Source organism: Taudactylus pleione, unplaced genomic scaffold (assembly GCF_031769625.1).
Source record: "Taudactylus pleione unplaced genomic scaffold, aTauple2 ptg000216l, whole genome shotgun sequence".
In the NCBI taxonomy this organism is placed as follows: domain Eukaryota; kingdom Metazoa; phylum Chordata; class Amphibia; order Anura; family Myobatrachidae; genus Taudactylus; species Taudactylus pleione.
The window spans coordinates 12,054,766-12,078,521 of NW_028284618.1; the positions used below are offsets into that span (position 1 = coordinate 12,054,766).

Here is a 23,756-nt window from a genome sequence, read left to right on the forward strand (position 1 = left end):
AAAAAAAAAGTGATAACTATGTTATGTGTGGTTTTCATGCTACACATTTCTTTCAGTGACTGTATTTCTGTGCAGTTGAGAAATTTAATACATTTGGTTCCTGAGCAGTTTGGAAATGCCATAAGCTTCTGTATGTATGTCTGCACAGTGTACTGCACCTTAATGCAAATTATGACCAGGAACATCTGGCAACACTCCTCAACATAACAATTCCTCATTAACATTGAAGGCTTCAGAGAGGTTCTCCTGTCAGGGTCTGTAATGTGTCCCTGGGAGCCGGGGGGACTGCGTTGTAGCGTATCTGTCAGGTGACGGGAACAGTAACATATGTCCCACTAGAAAAGCATTTGTCGTTAACAATCTTTTTTACAATTCAACAAGTGATCTGAATCCCAGTCACAACAGCCTTTTGGTCTCTCTATAAACAATTTGTAGCTGTAAACTACAAGGCCCCATGGCCTCTACTTCCTCCAGGTCGCCTCAATACAGCAACATCAAATCCGGTAAATGCCATGAAAACACCCTCGTTACCTCATCTGTTCACAGTTTATATTTTGTATGAATCTATTGGCCAGTAGAATAGCAAATTTTATTCAATGTGATACTGTTTAAAATGAGAACAATCTTAATCTACTCATTTATTTTTTTAAATAAATAGATGTCTGTTTATAATGTGGCTTCAGTCATGCCAAATAGCCCCTCTCATCGTGCTAGGTCTAGGGCCATTGGGCTGCGACAGCGGCCTTTTTGCTCAAAATGTGTTTTATTACGATTTATTATTATTTTTAGCGGAAATACACCATGGCTAGCATCCACAGACCATTGGGACTTGCAATATTTGTACATACAGTTAGGTCCATATATATTTGGACACTGACACAAATTTTAATAATTCTGGCTCTGTACGTCACCACAATGGATTTGAAGTTAAACCATGGAAATGCAATTGAAGTGCAGACTTTCAGCTTTTATTCAAGAAGTTGAACAAATATTGTATTAAACGTTTAGGAATCGCAACCATTTTTATACACATTACCCTATTTTCAGGGGCTCAAATGTAATTGGACAAATTAACATAATCCTAAATAAAATGTTAATTTGTAATACTTTGTCAAGAATCCTTTGCACGCAATGACTGCTTGAAGTCTGGAACCCATGGACATCACCAAGTGCTGGGTTTCCTCCTCTGCTGTGCTTTGCCAGGCCCTCACCGCAGCTGTGTTCAGTTGTTGTTTGTTCGTGGGTCTTTCTGCCTTTTAGTTTTGTTTTCAGCTAGTGAAATGCAGCTCGATTTAGTGATTGACTCGGCCATTGCAGATTATTCCACTTCTTTGCCTTAAAAATAAACTCCAGGGTTGCTTTCACAGTATGTTATAGGTCATTGTCCATCTGTACTGCGAAGCGCCATCCAACCAACTTTGCTGAATTTGAGCTGGCAGCGAATCTCTATAATCTACAGAGTTTATCCGGCTGCTTCTGTCTCCTGTCACATCATCAATAAACACTAGTAACCCAGCGCCATTGGAAGCCATGCGTGCCCATACCATAACACTGCCTACACCGTGTTTTACAGATGATGCGGTATGCTTCGGATCATGAGCCTTTCCAAGCCTACGCCATACATTTGTCCCATTATTCTAGTACGGGTTGAGGTTTCATCTGTCCAAAGAATGCTGTGCCAGAACTGGGCTGGTGTTTGGCAAAGTGTAATCTGGCCTTTCTATTCTTGAGGCTGCACCTTGTGGTGATCCCTCTGTATTTGCTCTTCTGAAGTCTTCTCTTTATGGTAGATGTGGATAATGATATGCCTACCTCCTGGAGAATGTTAATCACTTGGCTGGATGTTGTGAAGGGGTTTTTCTTCACCATGGAAAGGATCCTGCGATCATTCAACACTGTTGTCTTCTGTGGACGTCCAGGTCTTTTTGTGTTGCTGAACTCAAAGTGCATTTTTTTTTTGCTTCTTCTCAGAATGTACCAAATGGATGATTTTGCCATTTATAAGGTTCCCGCTATCTTTTTGACAGATTTTTTTTTGTGTTTGTAGCCCAAGAATGCCCTGAGTCACTCGCATTTGAAGCTCCTTTGACCGTATGTTGTGGGTTCACAGCAACAGCTTCCAAATGCGTATGCTATTACAATAAACTCCAGACCTTTTGCTTCATTGATAAATAATGAAGTAATAGTTCACACCTGTCCCTGAAAATCTTTTCAGTCAGTTGTGCCATTACTTTTGGTCCCTTGAAAAAGAGGGATATCCTCAAATTAAAGCTGATAGTCTGCACTTTAAAACCATATTCCTTATATACCTGTAATTTGAATATGTTTTGGTAAATAGCTAAAATAACATTGTGTCATTGTCCATAATATATATGGACCGAACTGTATGTGTACAACGGAGCTCCAATACGAGCAGCCGCAGCTTTTCCTCAAGGCAAGTTCCGTGTTGCGTCATTTGCGACTTTATATGTGAAAAAAAACTAATTCCTATGAGGTAAAAGACGCAGACCAGTGTATCTAGTACAATGTGAGCGGCTTTTCGCTGAGTATGTCATGCGGCTGAGATGCAAAATTTAAAGAAGAATACGGAACGCTACTCGTCTTAGGTGTCCCAGACGCTGCAGGCGGCATGCGCAATATGGCATATAGAGGGTGTGTGAGGTCACATCTGTACTGATAATCTGATCTCCTCAAATTATGTCAAGGAAATTATCCGCACCCAAAACAAAATTGTGATATGTGTGGCTAACTATCCCTGGAGCTACTAGAGAATATCTGAAATGTTTTTTTTTAAGGAAAATTAACTTTTATGTGTAGGGACTATTTAAAAAAAAAAAAAAAAAAATTCTGTGAATGATTAGTAACTCATGTGAACATAATTTATTTGGTTAAAAAAAAGCGTACAGTGGAGGCAGCCATTTTGTTGTGGATGCATTCTAGCTCAGGTGACATCATCAATGCCCTTCTGGTGTATAAATCCTATGCATTCTCACAAGATGGCTGCTTTCACTGTGTGTAGGCAACAAGTTCCTTTTTAAAAACTGTTTTGTCTTTCTCCTTTTTGACACAGACAATGGCTTCATTCCAGATGCTTTGCTAGAAGAAGTCATGAAAGCTTTGGATCTTGTGTCAGAACCTGAGTAGTGAGTATATGCTGATCAGAGAATAAAGAACTTCTTTTGGTTAAGTAGTGCAGTGCGCATGGTATTAATAAATAGAACTCCAAAGCAACATAGTACAATGCAGTACAGTAATGAACACTAGAACACAATTCAGCAAAGGGAAGGTGGCGACTTTCCGAGAGACAATGGGGCTTTCCTAGCCGTTCACGCTGCTATTCTGTGAATGCTGCTGGAGTGAGTGTAGCTTGTTATGTGCAGTGTGATATTTAACAGTCCAGGGGTTTAAGGGAGGAAAATAACATACTTGACGGTTCCTTAAAGTGAAAATTATAGTCGCACTGGGGCCTGCGGCTGTCACTGTATGTTAAGGAGAAGGTGCAGAGCTTCTCGTATCCCGGCGGTGGGCTGCACTTTGTCACATTTTCATAGTCTTAAAAGGAAATGTCACGAAGAAAAAAAAAAAGTTTGTTTTAGTTATTTATTCACAGGCTAGAGTCCCGTAATCTAGATTACAATGCCAAAGTAATGTTTTCCCCTGTTTTTATTGAATCGGAATCATGCGCAAGGCCTCTATGGAGGTCTGTATTATTAATTAGCCAAAAGCCCCATTTCTGGCAAAAATGGGAAGATTCAATGGTCCCTTTGAATACAGCATAATCCTGGTTTTCAAATGTTTTTTTATATTTATTTTTACAGTTAGACTAATTAGAACTCCTAAATCTGGGCTCTCATTACCACTGTGCATGCATAACCCGCCTAGGTGGGTTACATGTGTACCTATCCCTGAAACCGGCCTGACCAAGCAGTAACTTTAACGCTTACCACCCTGGGCCAGGATCGGTAAAACACCAGATTGTTGATCAACTGAATCGGCAATGGTTGGGATTTTGCAATAAAAAAATTAGCCTTAGGGCCACATCTTAATAAAAAAATACCCCTATGTCTCTGAAAGCATTGTATAGCAGTTGGGTGACACGAATTATATAACAATTCTAACCTCCTTACTTTTGTGCGCACATCATTGCAAAGTTCCTCACAAACAGAAGGTTCGGTCTTTTAGAAGATGTTCAAGAGAGTCTATAATGTGTTTTTTGTTTGGGTGCTTTATAACAAATGTGTAATTAAATTACCAAAAAAAAATTAAAAATCCTTTGATAATGTGGGAAATAAATCTGACTTTTGAAATACCTGAAGATTAATTGCACGTGCCCTGTAACTTGTAAGCAAGTTTGTGTAAATACAGTGCTTACAAATAGACACAGAGAAGCCACATGTGACCTGCGCGTACAGCTTGTGATTGCCTTCTTATCTGGGGTTATGTGAACGGTTTTACATTCTCACAGTATTTTCATGTGACTTGATTTATTGGATGGATTTATTACGTTTTTGTTCTAAAATAAAACTTTTCGGAAACGTCTGATATCCCTAGAACCACCTACACCAAATGCTTCATGTCTGATTTTAATCGAATTGTCCTTTGTTTTTGTGATTGCTGAGGATTCTAGGAGCAGCGATTTGTCATATTTTTATTGTCTGAGATATATGAAGTTCAGTGAAAGCTTTTTGCTACATCAATTGTATTCTCTCTGCTCTGTCTCAGCATCAGGGGTTATTGCATGTGCCCAGAATCCACTATGTAGAGTACAAATATATATAGAAAATCTCCTAGTGTGCCATTCATTTTCGATGGAGTAACTCATACAGGACATTAGCCAGGCTGTTACTGCACCCCAGGAATAATTCATTCTAGTGCATAATGTTCTCTTATAAGACTGATGCAAGTAACAGAAGCGTACAGATGTGTCCTCATACATCTAGGGGTAAATTTACTAATGTGAGAGTTTAGAAGTGGAGATGTTGCCCATAGCAACCAATCAGATTCTACTTAACATTTAACTAGCACCTTCTAGAAGATGATTGGTTGCTATGGGCAACATCTCCACTTCTAAAAACACTCACTTTAGTAAATATACCCCCTAGCCTCAATATGTAGCGCCAGATGCCAGGCACAAGTGAGCCACCAGGTCCTGTGCGACTCTGCTTGCGCCCAGCAAGCATCTATTTTGGCTGAAAATGCATCTTGGCGGCAAACGGATGTGACAAACTGCCCTATAAGACTGCACTGATTAATTTGTCATGCAGCGCTTTTATATCTGTGTGCGACTGAGTCTGTATACGCAGCACAACAGAACTTGGCATGGGCAAAAAAGCAGTAATGCGCCATGTGGCGCCAGACGCCTGGCATGAGCGAGTCCCCTGCAACTGTTTACGTCAAGCGTCTTTTTTTTTTGCCCGGAAATGTGTCTTAGTCACAAACCAATGTGACCCTTGTATATGTGTGTGTCTGAGTGTTTATATAAAGCACCATGGACCTTGGCGTGGAAAAAGCCGTGGCCGCTGCATATTGCACACAGATGTAAAAGTATTGCATAGCAAATGAATCAATGTAGTCTCATGAAGCGGCTAAAGGCCGGCACACACTAGACCGTCTAGTGCGTACCGACCTCTTTAGCGTCATTGGCGTCACACTTGCCGATGCCGGGTCGCCATGCTGTATTCGGAAGCGTGCATCGTCAGCGACATAGCTGTTACCCACTGCCCGATGTGGACAATATGTCTCCTAATCAGACGGATCGGACGGCATATCGTCTAGTGTGTACCCGGCTACAGATGCATTTTCAGGCAAAAGGGACAGAAAAAGAGACTGGTCCTGGCTCGCCGAGAAGGGCTGTTTGGCGTTTCTGCAGTATGAGGACACATTTGTAACTTACAGCATCCAATCACTATAACGTCTTTCATCCGTCTACTTCCAGTTTGGCCAATCAAAGCTAAGCTTTGGTTGGTTGTGGTGACAGGTAGGATCCACCAGTTCTGTGTGCTATTCTGCCCCGGTGTTTACAGACAATACTATGCATGTGTTGCTTCAGTGTTTAACTTGCACAGCCCAAATCCTGTTGTGTCTCAAGCCCAGGTTTGCTTACTACGTCCTCGGATTTGAGAATTGTTTTCCTAATAAGGTACTGTCTCCCAAAATTATGATCACTGTTTTGGTTTTAATCATAAGATTATGCAGGCTTAAAATAACCCCCCGTTTGGCGAATGAGATGCCATTCTGATGAATGTCTCCTGAAATCTGAAAATAGAACTGCAATCATTGGCAGAGAAACACTGTGCAGTGCCACATAGATCAGGAACGCGGCAAGGCAAATGTTCTCTGCTTATTGTTTCATTTCCAATGTTTTCTAGTGTAAACCTCATGAAGACCAAATTAGACCCAGAAGGGCTGGGGATCATATTACTAGGTCCGTTTCTGCAGGAGTTCTTTCCTGAGCAGGTACAGTATGTTACCTCCTATTGCCTTTGGTGGCCTGCGAGGGGTCTCGGCAGTCTTTAATTAGATGGGAATTGCTGCTATGAAAATAACTGGGACGGTTATTCCCTTTAGTTGGGCACATTCTGCCATCAAGTTTCACATTTGAAAATATTAGAAATATAAACGATATGTTTTAAAAGTTATAGGAGTTTGTCGAAATTAAAGATTTATCGGTGTTGCACATAGGGCATATATGGCGGTATGCAGTCAGGAAGCAGACGGTCGAAATGCCGACCGCCGGCTTCCCGGTAGTGTAATCCCGACAGGGGACTTAATGGTAGGCATCGAAATCCCGATGCCTATCATTATCCCTGCGCCGGGAGCCCGACGCCTGGCATACCAAACGAAGGTGACGCGGACAGCCATGGGGGGGGGGTTTAGGTTGTAGGGCTCCCGGGGGGACTTAGGGTAAGGCACCCCCCGGGAGGGTTAGGCTTAGGCTAGAGGAAGGGCGCATTAGGGTTAGGCACCCCCCTGGAGGGTTAGGTATAGGCACTCACGGGGGGTTAGACACTAGGGGGGGTTAGGGTTAGGCACCCCTAAGGGCAGGTTAGGGTTAGGGGGGGAGAGGGTTAGGGGTAGTTACTCTACTTATCTTTTGGGATTTTCACTCCTGCCGGTGTTCCGTCGGGAATTGAACCGCCGGGCATAAGTCCGGCGGTCATTCATGCTGATCCCTATATGACAGCCGTTAGCTTTAGTATCAAATTGCATTGTCTACTTTTATTATATCTATATTTTTGTTAGGTCTTTTTTTTTTATTTTCCAGTTTGTGTTCCACTTGTATTTTACGGTGAATGTTTGTAATATTGTCTTTTTTTTTTTTTTTTTTGCATTGTTATTGAAGGGTTCAAAAGTCCCGGAATCATTTAGTGTGTATCATTACAATGGATTAAGGCAGTCCAATCATAACGAGAAGGTATGTGCCAATTTATGATGCTCATCCCATTGACCCCCACACAAGTGGCCATTAAAATATAAAAATATGATGTAATGCTTGTAGGATACTAAAAGGGGTGCAACAAGGAGGACAGAGAAAGTTGTAGTTTCAGGTGATACGAAGGTCAGCAAGCTCTGTAATCAGACAGTGGGACAAGCCAGCAGATATTTGGTTGTATAGGAAGAGGTGTTAGTAGCAAGAAGAGGGGGGGGTTACAGCGACACGGTTTACATCACTGGTACTGAGTACAGATCTGGAGGCCCTATCAGAACACATACATTAATAAAACAAAGGATTCAGAGAGGGGCTACAAAATTAAACATGATCTACACAACAAAACTAGGTAAGGCTTGAAGAGCTGAACATGTATAGAAGTGTCCTTACTTAGCTTTGCTGAAATCGCTACCTACAGTATACCCTCTATCTCATGGCATGATGTTGGATACTGTGGCGCGTCATGTTTTCAGTCAATCCCCAAACTGCAATGCATAGCGCAGCCGCAGGGTGGTCACAACGTTCCACTTGTAGTCTGTGAGATTTAGCAATTTGCCAGCTGTCACACGTTTCCTGTTTGCTAATTTTTTGCTATTTTTTTTTTTTATACACTTGTGCAAATATTCGCAAAGAATATGCGATTGGTCTATCTTTAAACCTTAACAATGTGGCCGAATGTGGAAAATCATGCATGTTGTCATATATTTAATATAGTGATCTATGACCTAATGATATATACATAACAAACAACAACAAAAAAAAGAGAAAAAAATTGCTAATCTTCTGTTAAAATTTTACTAAGTTGTTTTTCTCTTTTTTAAATTTTTTATTTATTTTTTTTGCAAATTTACTCCTCATATTTTGCAATTGTAAAGCTAAGTTAAGTATAGGCCAGTTGTGGTGGCAGTACACTATCTGCATTGCTTTTTTCCACAATACACTACAGGCTCACAAAACCTTAGCCAATATGGTGTCCATAATAGAGCTCACCATCGCACGCCACTCTATTGCATATGTGTCGCACTGATATCACAGCGTAGTATCTGTACAGCTAACCGGAGAGCCGGGCCAAAGGTCTTCTGATAGAAACATCCAATATATAACACTTACTAGGCTTCAGGAAGGCTAAAAAACGAAAACCATTTCTAGAATAATTGTGCCTGAAAGGTAGCATAGAGAACAGAAAGGGTGAGTGAGCCATAGTCTCCTAGCAGTTGCAGTGGGGATTATTACAGTATTTTAAGAATTCATGAGACAAATCTATAAATGACCACCAACTCCTAACCCTGACTCCCCAAAACCACACACACAAAGGGGCACAGTAGATGGACTTGTCAATTATTTCTTGCTGCCAAATTCTCAGAAAACTCTGCACCCCAATAAAGATAGAAACTATTTATTGGAAGTGTTTGAGAGGCTCTGTCAGTTCCCAGCTGCTGCATTAGGTTCAATTCTACAGTCTTATCTATATCATTTTTTATACTGTTACATTTTTATGAATTGTCTAATTTTTCCCCTTGAAGCATTTTACAATTCCACCCTTTGTAAGCCTATCGGGTTTTATAGCTGAAGTTTACAGACATGTTTTATGAGATGGAGAGAGATTGCACAGCCAAGCGCCGCCTTACATGCATTATTTATTGCAGTTTATAGATCTAAACGTAGTATGATAACGAAATCAAATATTCAGACCTGTAACATTGGCGCTGGCATCCCTTGGCGATGAGTAACAGCCTAGTACATCCTGAAATTACCATTTCTACTTCAGGGTCCATAGGGTATCCACAGGATACCTTGGGGTATAGGTGTGACGTCAGTCGCAGGGCACCAAAGAGTTAAGCTTTCAGCCTCCCAGGATGCACTAGGTCCCCCTCCTATACCCCGCCCCCGGGCCAAGGCACCTCAGTTTAGTTTGGTGCCCGGCCGGCGTCGGGTGCACCTGTCGGAGTGGGGGCTAGAAGAGCCCCTGAAGCTTTCTTCAGTGCAGCTGTGGCTGCACATCTGGATGTACAGCATGGACAGTCAGTCCTGACGTCCATGCTGTCTTCCCTACACCCCCGCCGGTACCAGAACGCCGGTACCGATCCGGAGATGCTGGTGAGCATCTGGGGTCACAGCTAGCGGTGACCCCAGATGTTCCGGACCATGGCCGGATCCAAGGGGGACAAAGGTAAGCAGCGGGGTCCCGCGGTGGGTCCCCGCTGGTCACATGGTCCTAAGTCCCCAGGCAGGGGGCTCCCTGGGGACTGGCTGCAGCGTGGAGCCAGGTACTGAACCTGCGCTTTCCACTACCCCCTGGGACAGCGGACCGCAGCAGAGCGGTAGCGCTGCGGCGTCCCAGGGATTAAATGCATGCCAGGGGAGCGCGCCTTCCCTGTCTCACAGCCGGCGCCTCCCCCGCTGCACACAGCCCTCTCTGCACTGTGCTGACTGGTCCTGTGTCAGCGCTCCTCCCCCAGGCCAGCTTCTCTCTGCTCCTCGGCGGCCATCTTCTCTGCAACGCATGGTGAACGCTGCTGGAAGCCTGGAAGGAAGCATCGTGGTCTGGCTCCCCCCGCATACCTCTCCTCCGCTGTGGCTCAGGTCTGTGTATGCAGCGCTGTGTCCTACCAGGCCCTGTGTCTGTGTAGTTGAGTGATCAGCGCTGTTAGTGCAGGAATTGTTATTTCTCTGCATTGTATGTGACTGTGCTAGCGCTGCTGCCTGTAACTTTATCTTCTCAAAACTGTCAGCTTTATTACTGTCCCTGTTCTTTCTGCTAAAGCCCTTGCGGTGCGGTGCTGCAGGGTGGTCTCTCGCCTATTTAATACTTAATTGGTGAGAGAGGTCACATACGTGGTGCCATCATGTCTGAAAGTGATTTTCCCCTCCGGCTACAGTGTACCACGTGCAAAGTACCGTTAGCGGAGGGGGAGGGCAGCACGGAGGGCCTTTGCCGGCAGTGTTTGTCCATGGCGCGGCCTGTTACGGTTACAGCACCGGTACAGGAGCCGCCCTGGGCTTGTTTCGCTCAGGCGTTAACAGCTTTAGTGGGCCAGTTAGCTCCGCAGCCCGCGTTTACTCCGATGGGTTTGTCCCAGCAGTCTGTGGTGTCGTCACCCATGCAGGGGTTCCCACGACAATTGGTGGTACCCCACAGTCTCCCTATTTCCCCGCTCCCGGGTTCTCAGGAGCCAGCATGGGTTAACTCCCTGACGAGTTCTGTACAGCACTTGTCGGATGTGTTGCAAGGGGAGTCTGTGATGCGGCCTCATAAAAGGCCGGTGGCGTCTCTGTCCGCTCCTTATGAGGATGACGAAGGGACGTCTGATGATGGGGAGATTCTGGATCCTTACGATCAGGAACCTCTCCATACTAAGGACGCTGATCCTAAGTCCAAAGTATATATTCCTGGACTTATTCGGGCGGTCCGCACAGCCTTGGTGATTGAGGACGAAGTTCCCCCAGCGGCTAAATCTAAGTATGCCTTTTTCAAAGATGTGAAGGGCGATGCCACAGTCTTTCCTCTTTCGGGTCAGTTGGTGGACCATTTAGAGGAGGCGTGGAAACAACCTGGCAAAAGATACCAGCTGCAGAGACGCCTGGCGGTGGCTTATCCGTTCGCGGATAATTATTTTGCTAAGTGGGAATCCCCTCCACAGGTGGATTCTCACGTGACCCGTCTTGTCCGTAGTGCCACATTGCCGATGCCATCCATGTCCTCCCTTAAGGATGCTACGGACCGCAAGGTAGAAATCTGCCTGAAGTCCGCTTATTCCCTTGCAGGGGGGGCAGCACGGCCGGCTATGGCCATTTGCTGGGTTGCCAGAGCGATGGAGCGCTGGGCGGATTCATTAGAGGCTTCTTTTGAATCCAACTGTCCGGCCGAACAGGCGGAGTTGATTGGCAATCTCCGTGATTCGGCCACCTACATCAACGAGGCGGCTCTAGACATTAGTACTCTGGTGTCTAGAATTTCTTCAGCAGCGGTAGCTGCTCGTCGCACCTTGTGGCTGCGATCCTGGAAGGCGGACGCAGATTCCAAGAAAGGTCTGGAAGCGTTGCCGTTTACCGGAGAAGTTCTCTTCGGTCCGGATCTGGATAAGATTGTGGCCACGCTGGCGGCAGCCAAATCTGCTTGTCTCCCGTCGGCCGCTGCTCCTTCTGGTTCTGGACCATCGTCCTTTCGGTCATCTAGGGCCCAGGGCAGGCCCAAACCACAGTCGTTTCCTCGACAGGCTGGCCCTAAGAAATCGGTAAAGCCCCGGAAACAGGCATGGAGTACCAGACCTCCGGCCCCCAAGCCAGATGACAAGCCTGCGGCCTGACGGTCCGGGCCTCCCTTTGGGGGATCCCAGGGTGGGAGGCCGCCTGCTGCAGTTCTCCCGGTGTTGGTCGTTCACTACGACAGACACTTGGGTTCTGGAGGTGGTCTCCCACGGGTACGCCCTCTCCTTCCGGCACAGACCCCCGGCTCGATTCTTCACCACGGGTCTACCATCAGACCGGAACAAGGCTACGGAGCTGCGGAAGGTATTGCACACTATGCTCCAGGCTGGAGTTATAGTGCCTGTTCCATTCTCCCAGAGGGGCCAGGGTTTCTATTCAAATCTATTTTTGGTACAGAAACCCAATGGGTCATATCGTCCGATTGTCAACCTCAAAGCACTCAACAAGTCTTTGCGGGTCCCGAAGTTTCGGATGGAGACCCTACGGTCCATCATTCTGGCGCTGGAACCTGGGGACTACATGGTGTCATTGGACATACAGGACGCTTACCTGCATGTCCCTATTCTTTTGCGCCATCAAGAGTTCCTTCGGTTTGCAATCCGCAGCGTCCACTTCCAGTTTCGGGCGTTACCTTTTGGCCTGGCGACAGCACCACGTGTTTTCACCAAGGTGATGGCGGTCATGGCGGCTTCTCTGCGGCTGCAAGGAGTCCGCATGTTGCCGTACTTGGGCGACCTGTTATTGGTGGCAGGATCTCCAGAGCTCCTGTTACACCACTTGGACCTGACCATTGCACTGCTGCAACGGCACGGCTGGCTAATCAACTGGCAGAAGTCCACTCTAATCCCGTCTCGGAGGATTCTGCATCTTGGAGCCTTATTGGACTCGGGACAGCAAAGGATCTTTGTGACGGAGGACAAGATCTCTGCTTTACAGTCAAGGGTGCGCAGTTGTCTGCACAGCCGCCGGGTGTCCTTACACTCGGCGATGAGGTTACTGGGCTCCATGGTGTCGGTGTTCGACATGGTGGAATACGCCCAGTTTCACTCCAGACCTCTGCAGCACCTGATCCTGTCCAAGTGGAACGGGCTGCCTCAGTCTCTGAAGTTCCAGACGATTGTGCTCACCCCGGAGGTTCGCCTGTCCTTTGCGTGGTGGTTAAAGACGACCCACCTCAACAAGGGACGTCCGTTCTGGGTTTCAAATTGGGTCCTGTTGACAACGGACGCCAGTCTTCGGGGCTGGGGAGCAGTTTCGGGTCCACACTTGTTCCAGGGCAGGTGGACGCCGACAGAAGCGGAGCTTCCAATAAATATCTTGGAACTCCGTGCGGTCTTCAATGCTCTCCTGCAGGCACAGCGGTTTCTCCAGGGTCACCCGGTGCAGGTCCAGTCGGACAACGCTACCACCGTGGCCTACATAAACAGGCAAGGAGGAACTCGCAGTCGGGCGGCTCTCGTAGAGGTCTCTCGGATCCTGGTTTGGGCGGAGCGCAATCTTCCGGCCATATCAGCGGTCTTCATCCCGGGAGTGCTAAATTGGGAGGCGGACTTTCTAAGTCGCCAGGACGTTCATCCGGGGGAATGGTCCCTGCACCCGGACGTTTTTCAACTACTGGTGGACAGGTGGGGTCTTCCAGAAATCGACCTCATGGCGTCCCGGCACAACAACAAGTTGCCGGTGTACGGGTCTCGCACAAGAGACGAAGGGGCGTCTCTGGTGGATGCTCTGTCCGTCCGGTGGACGTTCCGGTTCGCATACCTGTTCCCTCCGGTCTCCCTTCTTCCACGGGTAATCCGGAAATTCAAACAGGAAGGAGAGACGCTCCTGTTGATAGCTCCCGCGTGGCCCAGACGGCACTGGTTCTCAGACCTTCAGGGTCTGTCCGTGGACAGTCCTCTGCGGTTGCCTCCACGACCGGACCTTCTGTCTCAGGGTCCTTGCCTTCACCCGGACCTGACTCGGCTGTCTTTGACGGCGTGGCTGTTGAGACGGCCATGCTGAGGTCCCGGGGGTTTTCCAGCTCTGTGGTGCGTACCATGTTACGAGCTCGGAAACCGTCTTCCGCGAGGATATACCATCGCGTGTGGCATACGTTCTTCCAGTGGTGTCGACCGAGAGGTTATGCACCGCGGGAGTTTCGTCTGTCTCGGATTCTCGCCTTCCTGCAAGCGGGACTAGATCATGGGCTTCGCCTTGCTTCTTTGAAGGTACAGGTTTCGGCCCTATCTGTCTGGTTTCACCGTAGGATTGCTACAATCCCGGATGTGCGCACCTTTATGCAAGGTGTTCTCCGTATTCAGCCACCCTTTGTTCCACCTGTGGCGCCTTGGGATTTGGCTGTGGTCCTGAGGGCTCTCCAAGGACCGCCGTTTGAACCACTGGGCTCAGTGGATATTAAATGGCTAACAGCTAAGACTGTTTTCCTTCTGGCCATTGCTTCGGCCAGACGTGTTTCTGAGTTAGGGGCTCTTTCTTATAGACCCCCTTTCTTGGTTTTTCATGGGAACAGGGCAGTGCTCCGCACTCGGCCCGAGTTTCTTCCCAAAGTTGTTTCCCAGTTTCATGTTAACGAGGAAATAGTTGTTCCGGCCTTTAACTCACCGGGTCTTTCCGTGGGTGAGGCCTCTTTGGATTTTGTGCGGGCCTTAAGGACTTATGTTGACCGCACTTCTTCGTTTAGGAAGTCGGACGCTTTGTTTGTCCTCTATGGCTTCCGTAAAAAGGGTTGGCCTGCTTCAAAGCAAACTTTGGCAGCCTGGATCCGTATGGCTATTTCTGAAGCTTATCTTCATGAAGGCCTACCGGTCCCTCCTTCTCTGAAGGCTCATTCCACTAGGTCTGTGGGTCCTTCGTGGGCAGCTCGACGTGGTGCCTCGGCAGTTCAGATCTGCAAGGCTCTCAGGATGCTTCCTTCGGGCGGCGGATTCTCCTTTCTGCACAGGAGCGTCCCCACCCTTAAAGGATACTGCTTTGGGACATCCCCAAGGTATCCTGTGGATACCCTATGGACCCTGAAGTAGAAAATATGAGATATGGTAAGAACTTACCCTTGTTATCTCTATTTCTACGAAGTCCATAGGGTTCCACAGGACTCCCGCCCTGTCGCACCTGTGCTGCAGATGGGCTTTGCTCTGGTCACCGGTTTTCCGTCTCCCTCTGGTGAGAATGTGATTCTTGTATGTGTCCAGATCTTTGTTCTCTCTCTTCCTTCTCCTCCTCCGGCCTATGGCTTGGTAACTAACTGAGGTGCCTTGGCCCGGGGGCGGGGTATAGGAGGGGGACCTAGTGCATCCTGGGAGGCTGAAAGCTTAACTCTTTGGTGCCCTGCGACTGACGTCACACCTATACCCCAAGGTATCCTGTGGAACCCTATGGACTTCGTAGAAATAGAGATAACAAGGGTAAGTTCTTACCATATCTCATATTTTTCAAAGATGAGAGAAAAGAGTATTTGGAGTAGGCAGTCTATAGATGGGGAGAGGCTGTAACTAGGTGGGGAAAAGGGGAACATTTGCCCACTGGTATGAAAACTGCGGTTCCCCAGCTGCTATAGTACTAAAAGTCTAAAGATGCACAGACTGGGTTCTATGCATTACTAATATAATAAAAAATCAGGCGTCTGTGAAATCACGTTACTTTTGGAATTTGAGGTATTTGGAATTTGTGATGGGGTGCCTCTTCCCTCTTATACCCCACACCTGCCAGGAGCTCTCAGTCTAGTTTAGCAATGCTAGCATTCTGGGTCGATGAATACAGCGAACGATCTCCTGCTGCACCTCCACACATTAGAGGCTACAAACTCTCCCACATTCAGTGAGAGATCTCGGTGGTTTTTCCCATTGACCATATTGCTGATTCCCTTGATTGGGTTATGCAGCTGGTATCTGGTTCCAGGAGTTCAGTGGGGGGTCCCCTTCCCACAGCTGCTCCAGGGAGCTCCTGGTTCAGTCTCTATTTTGCCAAGTTTGGTTGGGAAAGAGCATTGCAGCTGCCCTGAAGGAAGCAACTTGGGCTAGAGTCTGTCTAGTGCAGGAGCTGATTGATTCCCCCTTGTAAAAATGTTGGATGTCCTGGCTATATATGTCCACTGATATTTTGGCCTCAAGCTTTGATTCTTCATCCCATGGGGAAGATGAAGCGGTGAACAATTTTCAGTTTTTGAGGAGACCACCTCAGGTGGGCTGGGGCGGAGATCTTGGATGTGTTGTGTGCCAGGCATGCTTCTCTGTTTAAATGTGCAATTAAGCATCCGGCAACGTTCCCCTCTCCAAATCTGGTGTATCTAGTTACCAAACTGAGGCATGATCCAACCGTAATTTCCATGTCCTCTGTTCCCGTTATCTTCCCTAGTGGAGGATACAGGCGGTGGGAATCACCTTCTCTTGCGATTACCTCCATTGTAAGGTTTTCCACCCCCATTCCCACCACTTGAACTGCATCGCTTATAATTTGTGCAGATCTGAAGAAAGAGGTCTACTTAAATCCATTTTTGTAATGGCTTGGGCCTTACTTAGGCCTATTATACTGTCCACTTGAGTGATTAAAGCAGTGGACAATTGGAAAGTGGAGCTTTCTAAGGGCTTACCATTCAGTAGGCCAACAGCAGAGTGACTTAATTTATTTGAGCAATCCTAGATGGCCTTAGAATACCTGGGTGATGTGGCCTTAGATACCGGTCATGTTGGGGTACGAATTTCTGTTAGCTATATGTGCTCACCAGACCCTATGACTGAGATGATTATGCGGAGTAAAAAGACTCCATAATAGTTTACCTCCTCTGGTGGGGGTCTTATTTAAGCCTAAGTTTGATAACGTCATTACAGGCATCAGGGGACAATTGGTCCTTTTTGTTGGTTAATTCTTAGTCTTAGCTGTCCTAGGTTTCAGATTTTTCTTCCCTCCAGTGACATGAGGAGTCTGTCCCTCAAGTGGGGTCCGCTAAAAGGCAGACATGCATGGGACAGCGTGTTGCCAGACTTCCAAGAAGCCTGGCAGGTAGTCGTCATGTCAGGTACCTGTAACACCCAGGACTGTGCAAGGAGCCTGTCTGCTTCTCTTTGGGAAAAGAGGTTCTGGATGAGAGCCATCATGTAGTGAATGTGACTACCATCCGATATTACACCATAGGACTTCCCAGCAACAAGACAAAACATTTTGCTCTGTGGGAAGTGATTCAGTTTTTACTCTCTTTGGTGGATGTCATTTTGGGTCCACATGGTCAACAGAGTTTGGGACTTCACTCACATCTATTCCTAGTGCAGAAACCAAACGGGTAATTTCTTTCTGTATTTGAAGTCCTTGTACACCCAGCTCAGGCTGGACAGGTTCAAGATGCAGTCTCATGGTCTTTCATAGGAAATTCATGTTGTTGATGTACTGTACATAAAGACTGTGTATTTGCATGTCCCAATATGGGAGGGACATCAGAGCCTTCTCCAGTTTGTGGTTCATGCCCTGTTTTTCACGAATATAATATTCTGTAGATCTGGCCCAGGACCCTTGGGGTATGATGGATGCGCTTAGGAAACGTGGAGGATTAATGATACCTTGGCTCATGGGTATAAACAGGAGTACAGGTACACTAGTGACAATGTAGGAACCACAGGCTAGTGATATGCATGGATACTGAACTGGAGTGAACAGACCAGATCCACTGTGTGACCCCCTTGCCTAGTGACCTGTGAAAGCCAGCAAGTTTAGGGATACACTCCAGATCAAAGGTGAATTCCAGGACTAAGAACAATATAGTCCTGGTAGATAGGAACTTGGGAATTGGAGTCTAATGTAGTCAGAGTACAGCTTGAGAAAGCTGCAACTCTGGCACTGCTCTGACGCAAGACCTGGAACTGGAACCCAGTGAGGAACTCAGAAACTGAGAGTCACAATAAGTAATACAGCTACGGACACCTCAGTGTACAGACCATATACTGCACACTGGAACCAGCCCAAGACTATCGCACACAGCACAGAGAAACCAATACATGGTCAGCACAATAGTATAACCAAGTAACCGAATAACCACAGAGTAATATAATAAATGTAACTTGCATGCACTGTCCCAGCAGCACTGATGTAGAGCGGAGTCCACAGAGAATGTACTAGGAGCAGGTCTGTATGCAGCGTGGAAGCTGCAGTACAGGGAAATAGAATGCAAGTAACAATAGCAATTGGATAAGTCTGAATGCAGCGTGGAAGCTGCAACACTGGCAGAAATAGCTGAGGATGGTATCCAGCAAGTCGTCAACGAAATAGCAATGGAAGTCACAAGAGACATTATATCAGAACATGGAATAAATCTTGGGAGGAAAACATGTTGATCAGGCAATGTGCTGACTCCAGGTGCAGATTTAAATAGCAGACAGTCCATTCCCATTGGAGCAAAGGATCAGGTGAGCACTGCTGAGCTGCTCAGGTGCATCAGGTAATTGCAATCGAGTGTCTCTGCATAGGCCTGTATACAGCAATGAAGGAGTGTCTGAGCTCGTCAGAAATGCTAAGACCCAGACTCGTGACACCCTACATGACCAGTTCCAGGCACTTCAGTTCAATCTGGCAACTGTTCTATGAATGTTCATAAAGATTATGGCAGTGATGGCAACTCTTATTTGGTCCATGGAGGAGCCTATATTATAACCCACCTTGACGATATCAAGGTCAGTTTCCTCATCTTTGCTACAGGCCCATGTATGGCGGTGGAATCCCATAGGTGAATTATAAATTACAAGAACTAACTTGTATGTTTTCCCAGGGTTTGGTTTAATTGGGCTCCTGTTTGATACCCAGGTTTAGCGTGTGTTTCTGCCGGAGAACAGGATCCTCTCATTGTAGGGCTTGGTGAACCCCTTGCTGGCACACAAACCAACATCTGCATGAGTGTCCTGGGGAAGGTGGTCGCACCCATCAAGATGGTACAGCATGCGCAGTTTCACTCAAAAGGATTTCCATGTCAAATTAATTTTAAAGTGGTTTAAGACTACACATCCCGGGGAATGGTCCTTCCAATTCAGTAGTCTGTCTTCAGCTAATGGAAAGGTGGGCTCAGCCAGACGTTGACATAATGCATCTCAGTTGAACCATGAGGCAGTTTCTGGTAGATGCCATGTCAGTTCCATGGTATGTACTTCTCATTTATTTGTTGCTGCTGAGGGTGCTAATGAAAGTAAAAAGAAAAAAGGCTTTCAAGTTATTCTATACACTGTGGACTGGTCACTAAGAACATGGAAAACTGAAATGTCTTGGTGTCTTTCCCCAAGTCCCAAAATCTTTTCTTCATCTGTGTGTTCAGAGGCTTGCCATGATCCTTAGATCAAGGACTTTACCGAAGGCCAGGAAAGCAGTTTCAGACAGAAATTACCGTAGATTATAGAAGATATGTCTCATAGTTTGCTAGGCAAGGGTTGCTTACTGCATCTTTTAGGTTGACCGGGATGCTGCTGTTCTTACAGTAAGGTCTGTACGGTAGGATGAGTAATTTCCCTGAAGATTCAGTTTCCAGCTCTATCAGGTTCCTTTTAAAGAATGCTGGCACTATTTTTTTTTTAACAAGTTTTTACAGGAGTGTACTACATGTATGACCTCTATTTTCCCCTTCTATAGTTCTGTGGGAATAAATTCACAAACATCTCTGCTGATTTTAAGGTAACATGTACGCCTCTCTTAGTATTTCTATGAGCAGTGATGGAAGTGCTCTTATACTTGTTTGCTAAATTATTGGCCGGGGACTGTTAAATCCATTGAAACGCATACTTGCTATTCTTCATTCTATCATGTAAATAATTGTGTGATGATGTAACCAAGGCAACTGAAAAATAAACAAAGACCGGCACAGAAGTGTCTGCGATACATTTCCCCCCCCCCCTTATTTTCATGCCTTTGTTCTTTAGTCATTTTTTTAATTGAAAGTCGATTAAAAATGTAAACTTATTGATCACACAATACAGGAAAAATAAAATAAAGGTGGTAGATTTGCTGGATGCTAGAGGGTTATGAAAGAGGCTGGATGCTCTCTTGGCTTTTTATATCTGCTATCTTTCCATTAGCAAATGGAGCACATTATGCTGACATCGTACATAAAAGCAGTTTTTACAAAGGTCTGTAAAACCGTGGTATTACTGATCAGCAAGCATTGCACCGTCCTTTACGTCTTTGATCCCCAAAGGCGGGTAGAACTGTGAGGCAATGGAGGGATAAGCAGACTCTGAGCCCTTGTGGGAGAAAAGAGCAGGAGATTGTAGGGTGCAAGGGGAGAGAGACCTTGAGCCAGAGAGGGCAGGGAATCGGAGAGGAGAGAGTTGCAAGTTTTTGAGGGTGCAATATGTGAAGGAGGAGGAAAGATCCGTACTAGAGAGTGGGACGGGGAAGGTACAGGAAGTCTGAAGAGAAATGAGTTTGATAAGAGCAGTGACATCAAGAAGAGCAGATAAGTGCTAGTGATATAATTCGCATTAGATAAATAAAAATATTATTAATAATCACCAATGGTGCTTTCAGTTTTGACACTTGTTTAGCAGAAGACGTCAGTAAAAGTTGACCGACCATCGTATCTCTTCACCGCAGGCACTGAGCGCCGGATTCAGAGGTGCATGTCATTGCAGCTGCGACTGCGTCTTTATGCTAATGCCGCAGCCGATAACATGCGGCGCTAATCTGTCTCTGTACGTATTAAGACTCTACTATCGGATGCATCTGTCGCACCATCGGAGACTGCACCAGCCCTATGGAGGCCACGACATAGCGTGAACACTCGCTCAGGCCCAGAATGACTGAGAAGGTTGATTCAATTAGAGCACGTTGGCTCACACATCACGGGCAGTTGAATCAGCCCGTATGTTGGTCGATGTGGTCATTTAAGAATCGGACAGGAAGCACCCCCTTTTTTTTTTTTATTGTGTTTACAGATGGGTCCTCTTACACCTAGCCTCCTTGTGCATTAAAAAGCCCATCTAGCCGCTCCATGCGTCTTTTCGTGCAACTTTTTTCCCTTCAAATGCATCTTATTCGCACAGTGATGCAAATAGGACACACAAGCAGCTTCTGCTGATTAAAATGATATATGGCATGCCTATGTTCTATGTGAGACTGCCGGTGTATCTGCATGCGAAATGCTACGTTACACTGTCACAGCTGCGTACACTGTAATGTAGCATTTCGCCTGCAGATACACCCGCACTCGCTCACAGAATATAATATGTGCAAATAAGACTCATTTGAAGGGGAAAAACTTGCACCAAAAGACGCTCAGAGATATTGAGTAGCACACGGAAGATAGCTGAATGTGGACACATCCGTCCCTATTAAATGCTAATTAATAGTAGTAATTGCCAGTAACATTCTTACCGATTTTAATTCCACCATTCTTTGATTCAGGTTACTTACTGTGAAGGGACAGCCGTCATGGGTTTTGAAGACCCCAGACTACAGACAGACGATACGCCAATCAAACGCTGCCTACAGACCAAATGGCCGTATGTGGAGCTCCTCTGGAATACGGACCGGCCCCCATCATTAAACTGACTCCTAGATTTGGACCAATGATTTAACACAAACGATGCTACATTTGAGGGACAAATAATATTTACAATTGACTGGAAATCCTGTTTTTTGTTTTTTTTTGTTATACTGGTTAAAAGTATTAATTCATGTTATAAAAATACAGTATAAATGTATATAAATTGCAAATATTTTATTGTAGTCAAGCTGACCTTTAACAAAAAAGCTATACAGAGAAATAAATCATTTCTTATCTTTATATATGCTCTTTGGGGGAAAAGAATGTAACCTGTACGTATCCATGTATGTCCTGTACTAAACACAAGACGTATTCTCGAACATGTTTTTAAACTGTATTAAGTACATTTTCAGGTGGCTTTTAGTAACAACTATAGCACTTGTCAGATATGTCTGCGTGTCCGAATGTACTCCCCAGATCTACTCCTCCCTCTTGTGTAATCATTTACTTTGAAAATGTTTTATGGGATGCACCAGAATAGACTCTGCTTAAACATAATTCCTCGTACTCCACAATTACTTGTAACCTGGCTGTAATGGGGAATACAAAATAGAAATATTGTAAAACTTTCTCAACTTTGAAAGATTATTTGAAATCTAATCACATGGATGTGTCTTCAATATTACAGATGTGTCCTCCTAAACCGAGCCTCATGGCGCCAAAAGCAAGATGCTTGGCACGAGTGAGCAGCCAGATTCCATGCCATCCAGCTTGCACCAAGCCTCTTTTTCGGCCGAAAATGCGTCTTTGTCGCAAAAGGATGTGACAAACCTCGACATTAGACCGCACTGATTAGTTTTATATCTGTGTGCGAACTTGGCGTGGGAAAAAGCCACGGCCGATGCATCGTAGTACTTTGTATAGAGGTTTAGACTCCTTTATATACAAGTGTCACAGTTAATCATCTGATTGCGACTAAGACGCATTTACGGCTGAAAGACGCTCGGCGCCAGCAGAGTTTCGCACGACCTGGCGCCCAGAGAAAGGACGATTGGCGCTACTGCCGTAATAGTGTATGAGGACACGTCTGTTAAAAATTTTCGGAAGATTTTTTATTTTTTTTTAAATACATATGAGTGCGGTCATCTGCACACATTGGGGCAGTTATTTTGGGGTGCGGAACCAGTATTCAGCACATTAATTTGCTGGGAGGCATTAGGGCGACTTTCATATCTCAATTACATCACTTAGTGAATTTATATTCTGCGTTCTCATGCATTTTGGTTCAGCAAAGAAAATGGCTTCCTCCACTGTCTGGAAGCGACAGGTATACTTTAAACCTATGTATTCGAGAGTGTTACTGTTTTTTGTCTGATTTTTTTTTAAGTATTATATAAAATTTGTGGGAAAAAATATTCAGATCTGTTATTGCCAAATAACTTTCTGCTCGGGCTCATCCTAAGCTGTAGCATAAGCCAGTCCTTATTTATAACTGTACTATGTGCATGATAAAGATCTGCTATTTGAAGAATATAGTCCACTATTTATTACGATCCAACTGCTGGCCTTCAATAAACAACGTTTTTTTCGTTTTTAAACTGTGACCCATCGAATAAATCTTTGTTTCCTAACCCCCTTTCTCAGCTACAAATGCCATTCTCTGTACCCAGTAGCTGTATTGCGTGTCTCACTGCTGTATTAGAGTTTTAGATACTAAGATAAAGCGCACTGTACACACACATCATTGTGTTTTCAAATGTTACAGTGATCATCCTGTAAAAAAAATTTTTTTTTTCGTATTCACTTTGTAACATAAGTTTTCTCTACATTGTCACGCGTTCATTTTTGTATCATTGGAGAAAAGGAAACTCGTACATCCTGCTGCCTTCCCTGGTCTTATTAAAAACTTCTTTGTGTAGTGAAAAAAAAAAAAAAAAAAGCGGAAAGACTTTGAAAATCATCTGATTATGCAAAACTAGTGCTGTTGTAGGATGTGAGGGAGGTTCGCTGGCACAGTGCATTTTAGACTTGCGGAGAAACAAAAAAAAATCTAAAGAGACTGCAACTGCCTAATGAAATTATGGAAAAATTCTCTTGTTATATTTTTAGCAGTTATGACGTTTTTATGCGGGCACTAGTAAGCCAACTTGCAGAACTCTCCATTCAGTAAAGGTGCCATGGTTTCCCTTCTCTGCCCCATGATCCCTTTGTCTCCTCCTAGAGCCATCCTGTCTGTCCTATAGAAATGTATTTAATGTAAATGCCACAGATGGGGGAGTCTAATGAGATATGGGATATTATTGGCGGTGAAACTATCCTTTGAGCTGTGGCCAAGTCCAGAAAGGAGTGGAAATATGACAGGCGTGTGCTGGTAATTGCTGGTTTTGCTCCACACCACTATTCACCAAACAGGGTGCTCTGTTGGATCAGCTTCACTGTGAGTAACCACATCAAGATAACTCGCAGTGAGCAATATCACTTGGGCAGTAACAAGATCCCTGCCAAACATCTCTCTGTTTACAAGGCTGGTGCAAGGATAGCTGAGATTTTTTGTACCTGGCTGAGCACACATATCCCATTTACATGTGTATCCATTCCCCCATACAAGGTGCTCTGACAACAGACAAAGTGCCTGAACACATCAAAAAAGTACCTATGCTAGAAGCA

General features: G+C 45.4%; 1 protein-coding gene across 2 annotated transcripts in view; it reads left to right on the forward strand.

Moving 5' to 3' along the window:
• MINDY3 (MINDY lysine 48 deubiquitinase 3) overlaps positions 1 to 22,661 on the forward strand; it is a 177,803-nt gene extending 155,142 nt beyond the window's left edge. For both annotated transcript variants that reach the window (XM_088478634.1, XM_088478633.1), the window contains exons 13-16: positions 3,071 to 3,143; positions 6,369 to 6,456; positions 7,343 to 7,414; positions 21,008 to 22,661. In XM_088478634.1, the coding sequence (XP_088334760.1) occupies positions 3,071 to 3,143; positions 6,369 to 6,456; positions 7,343 to 7,414; positions 21,008 to 21,154 (380 nt within the window). In that variant the 3' untranslated portion in view covers positions 21,155 to 22,661. The remainder of the gene's footprint in view (positions 1 to 3,070; positions 3,144 to 6,368; positions 6,457 to 7,342; positions 7,415 to 21,007) is intronic.
• Positions 22,662 to 23,756: the final 1,095 nt, after the last annotated feature.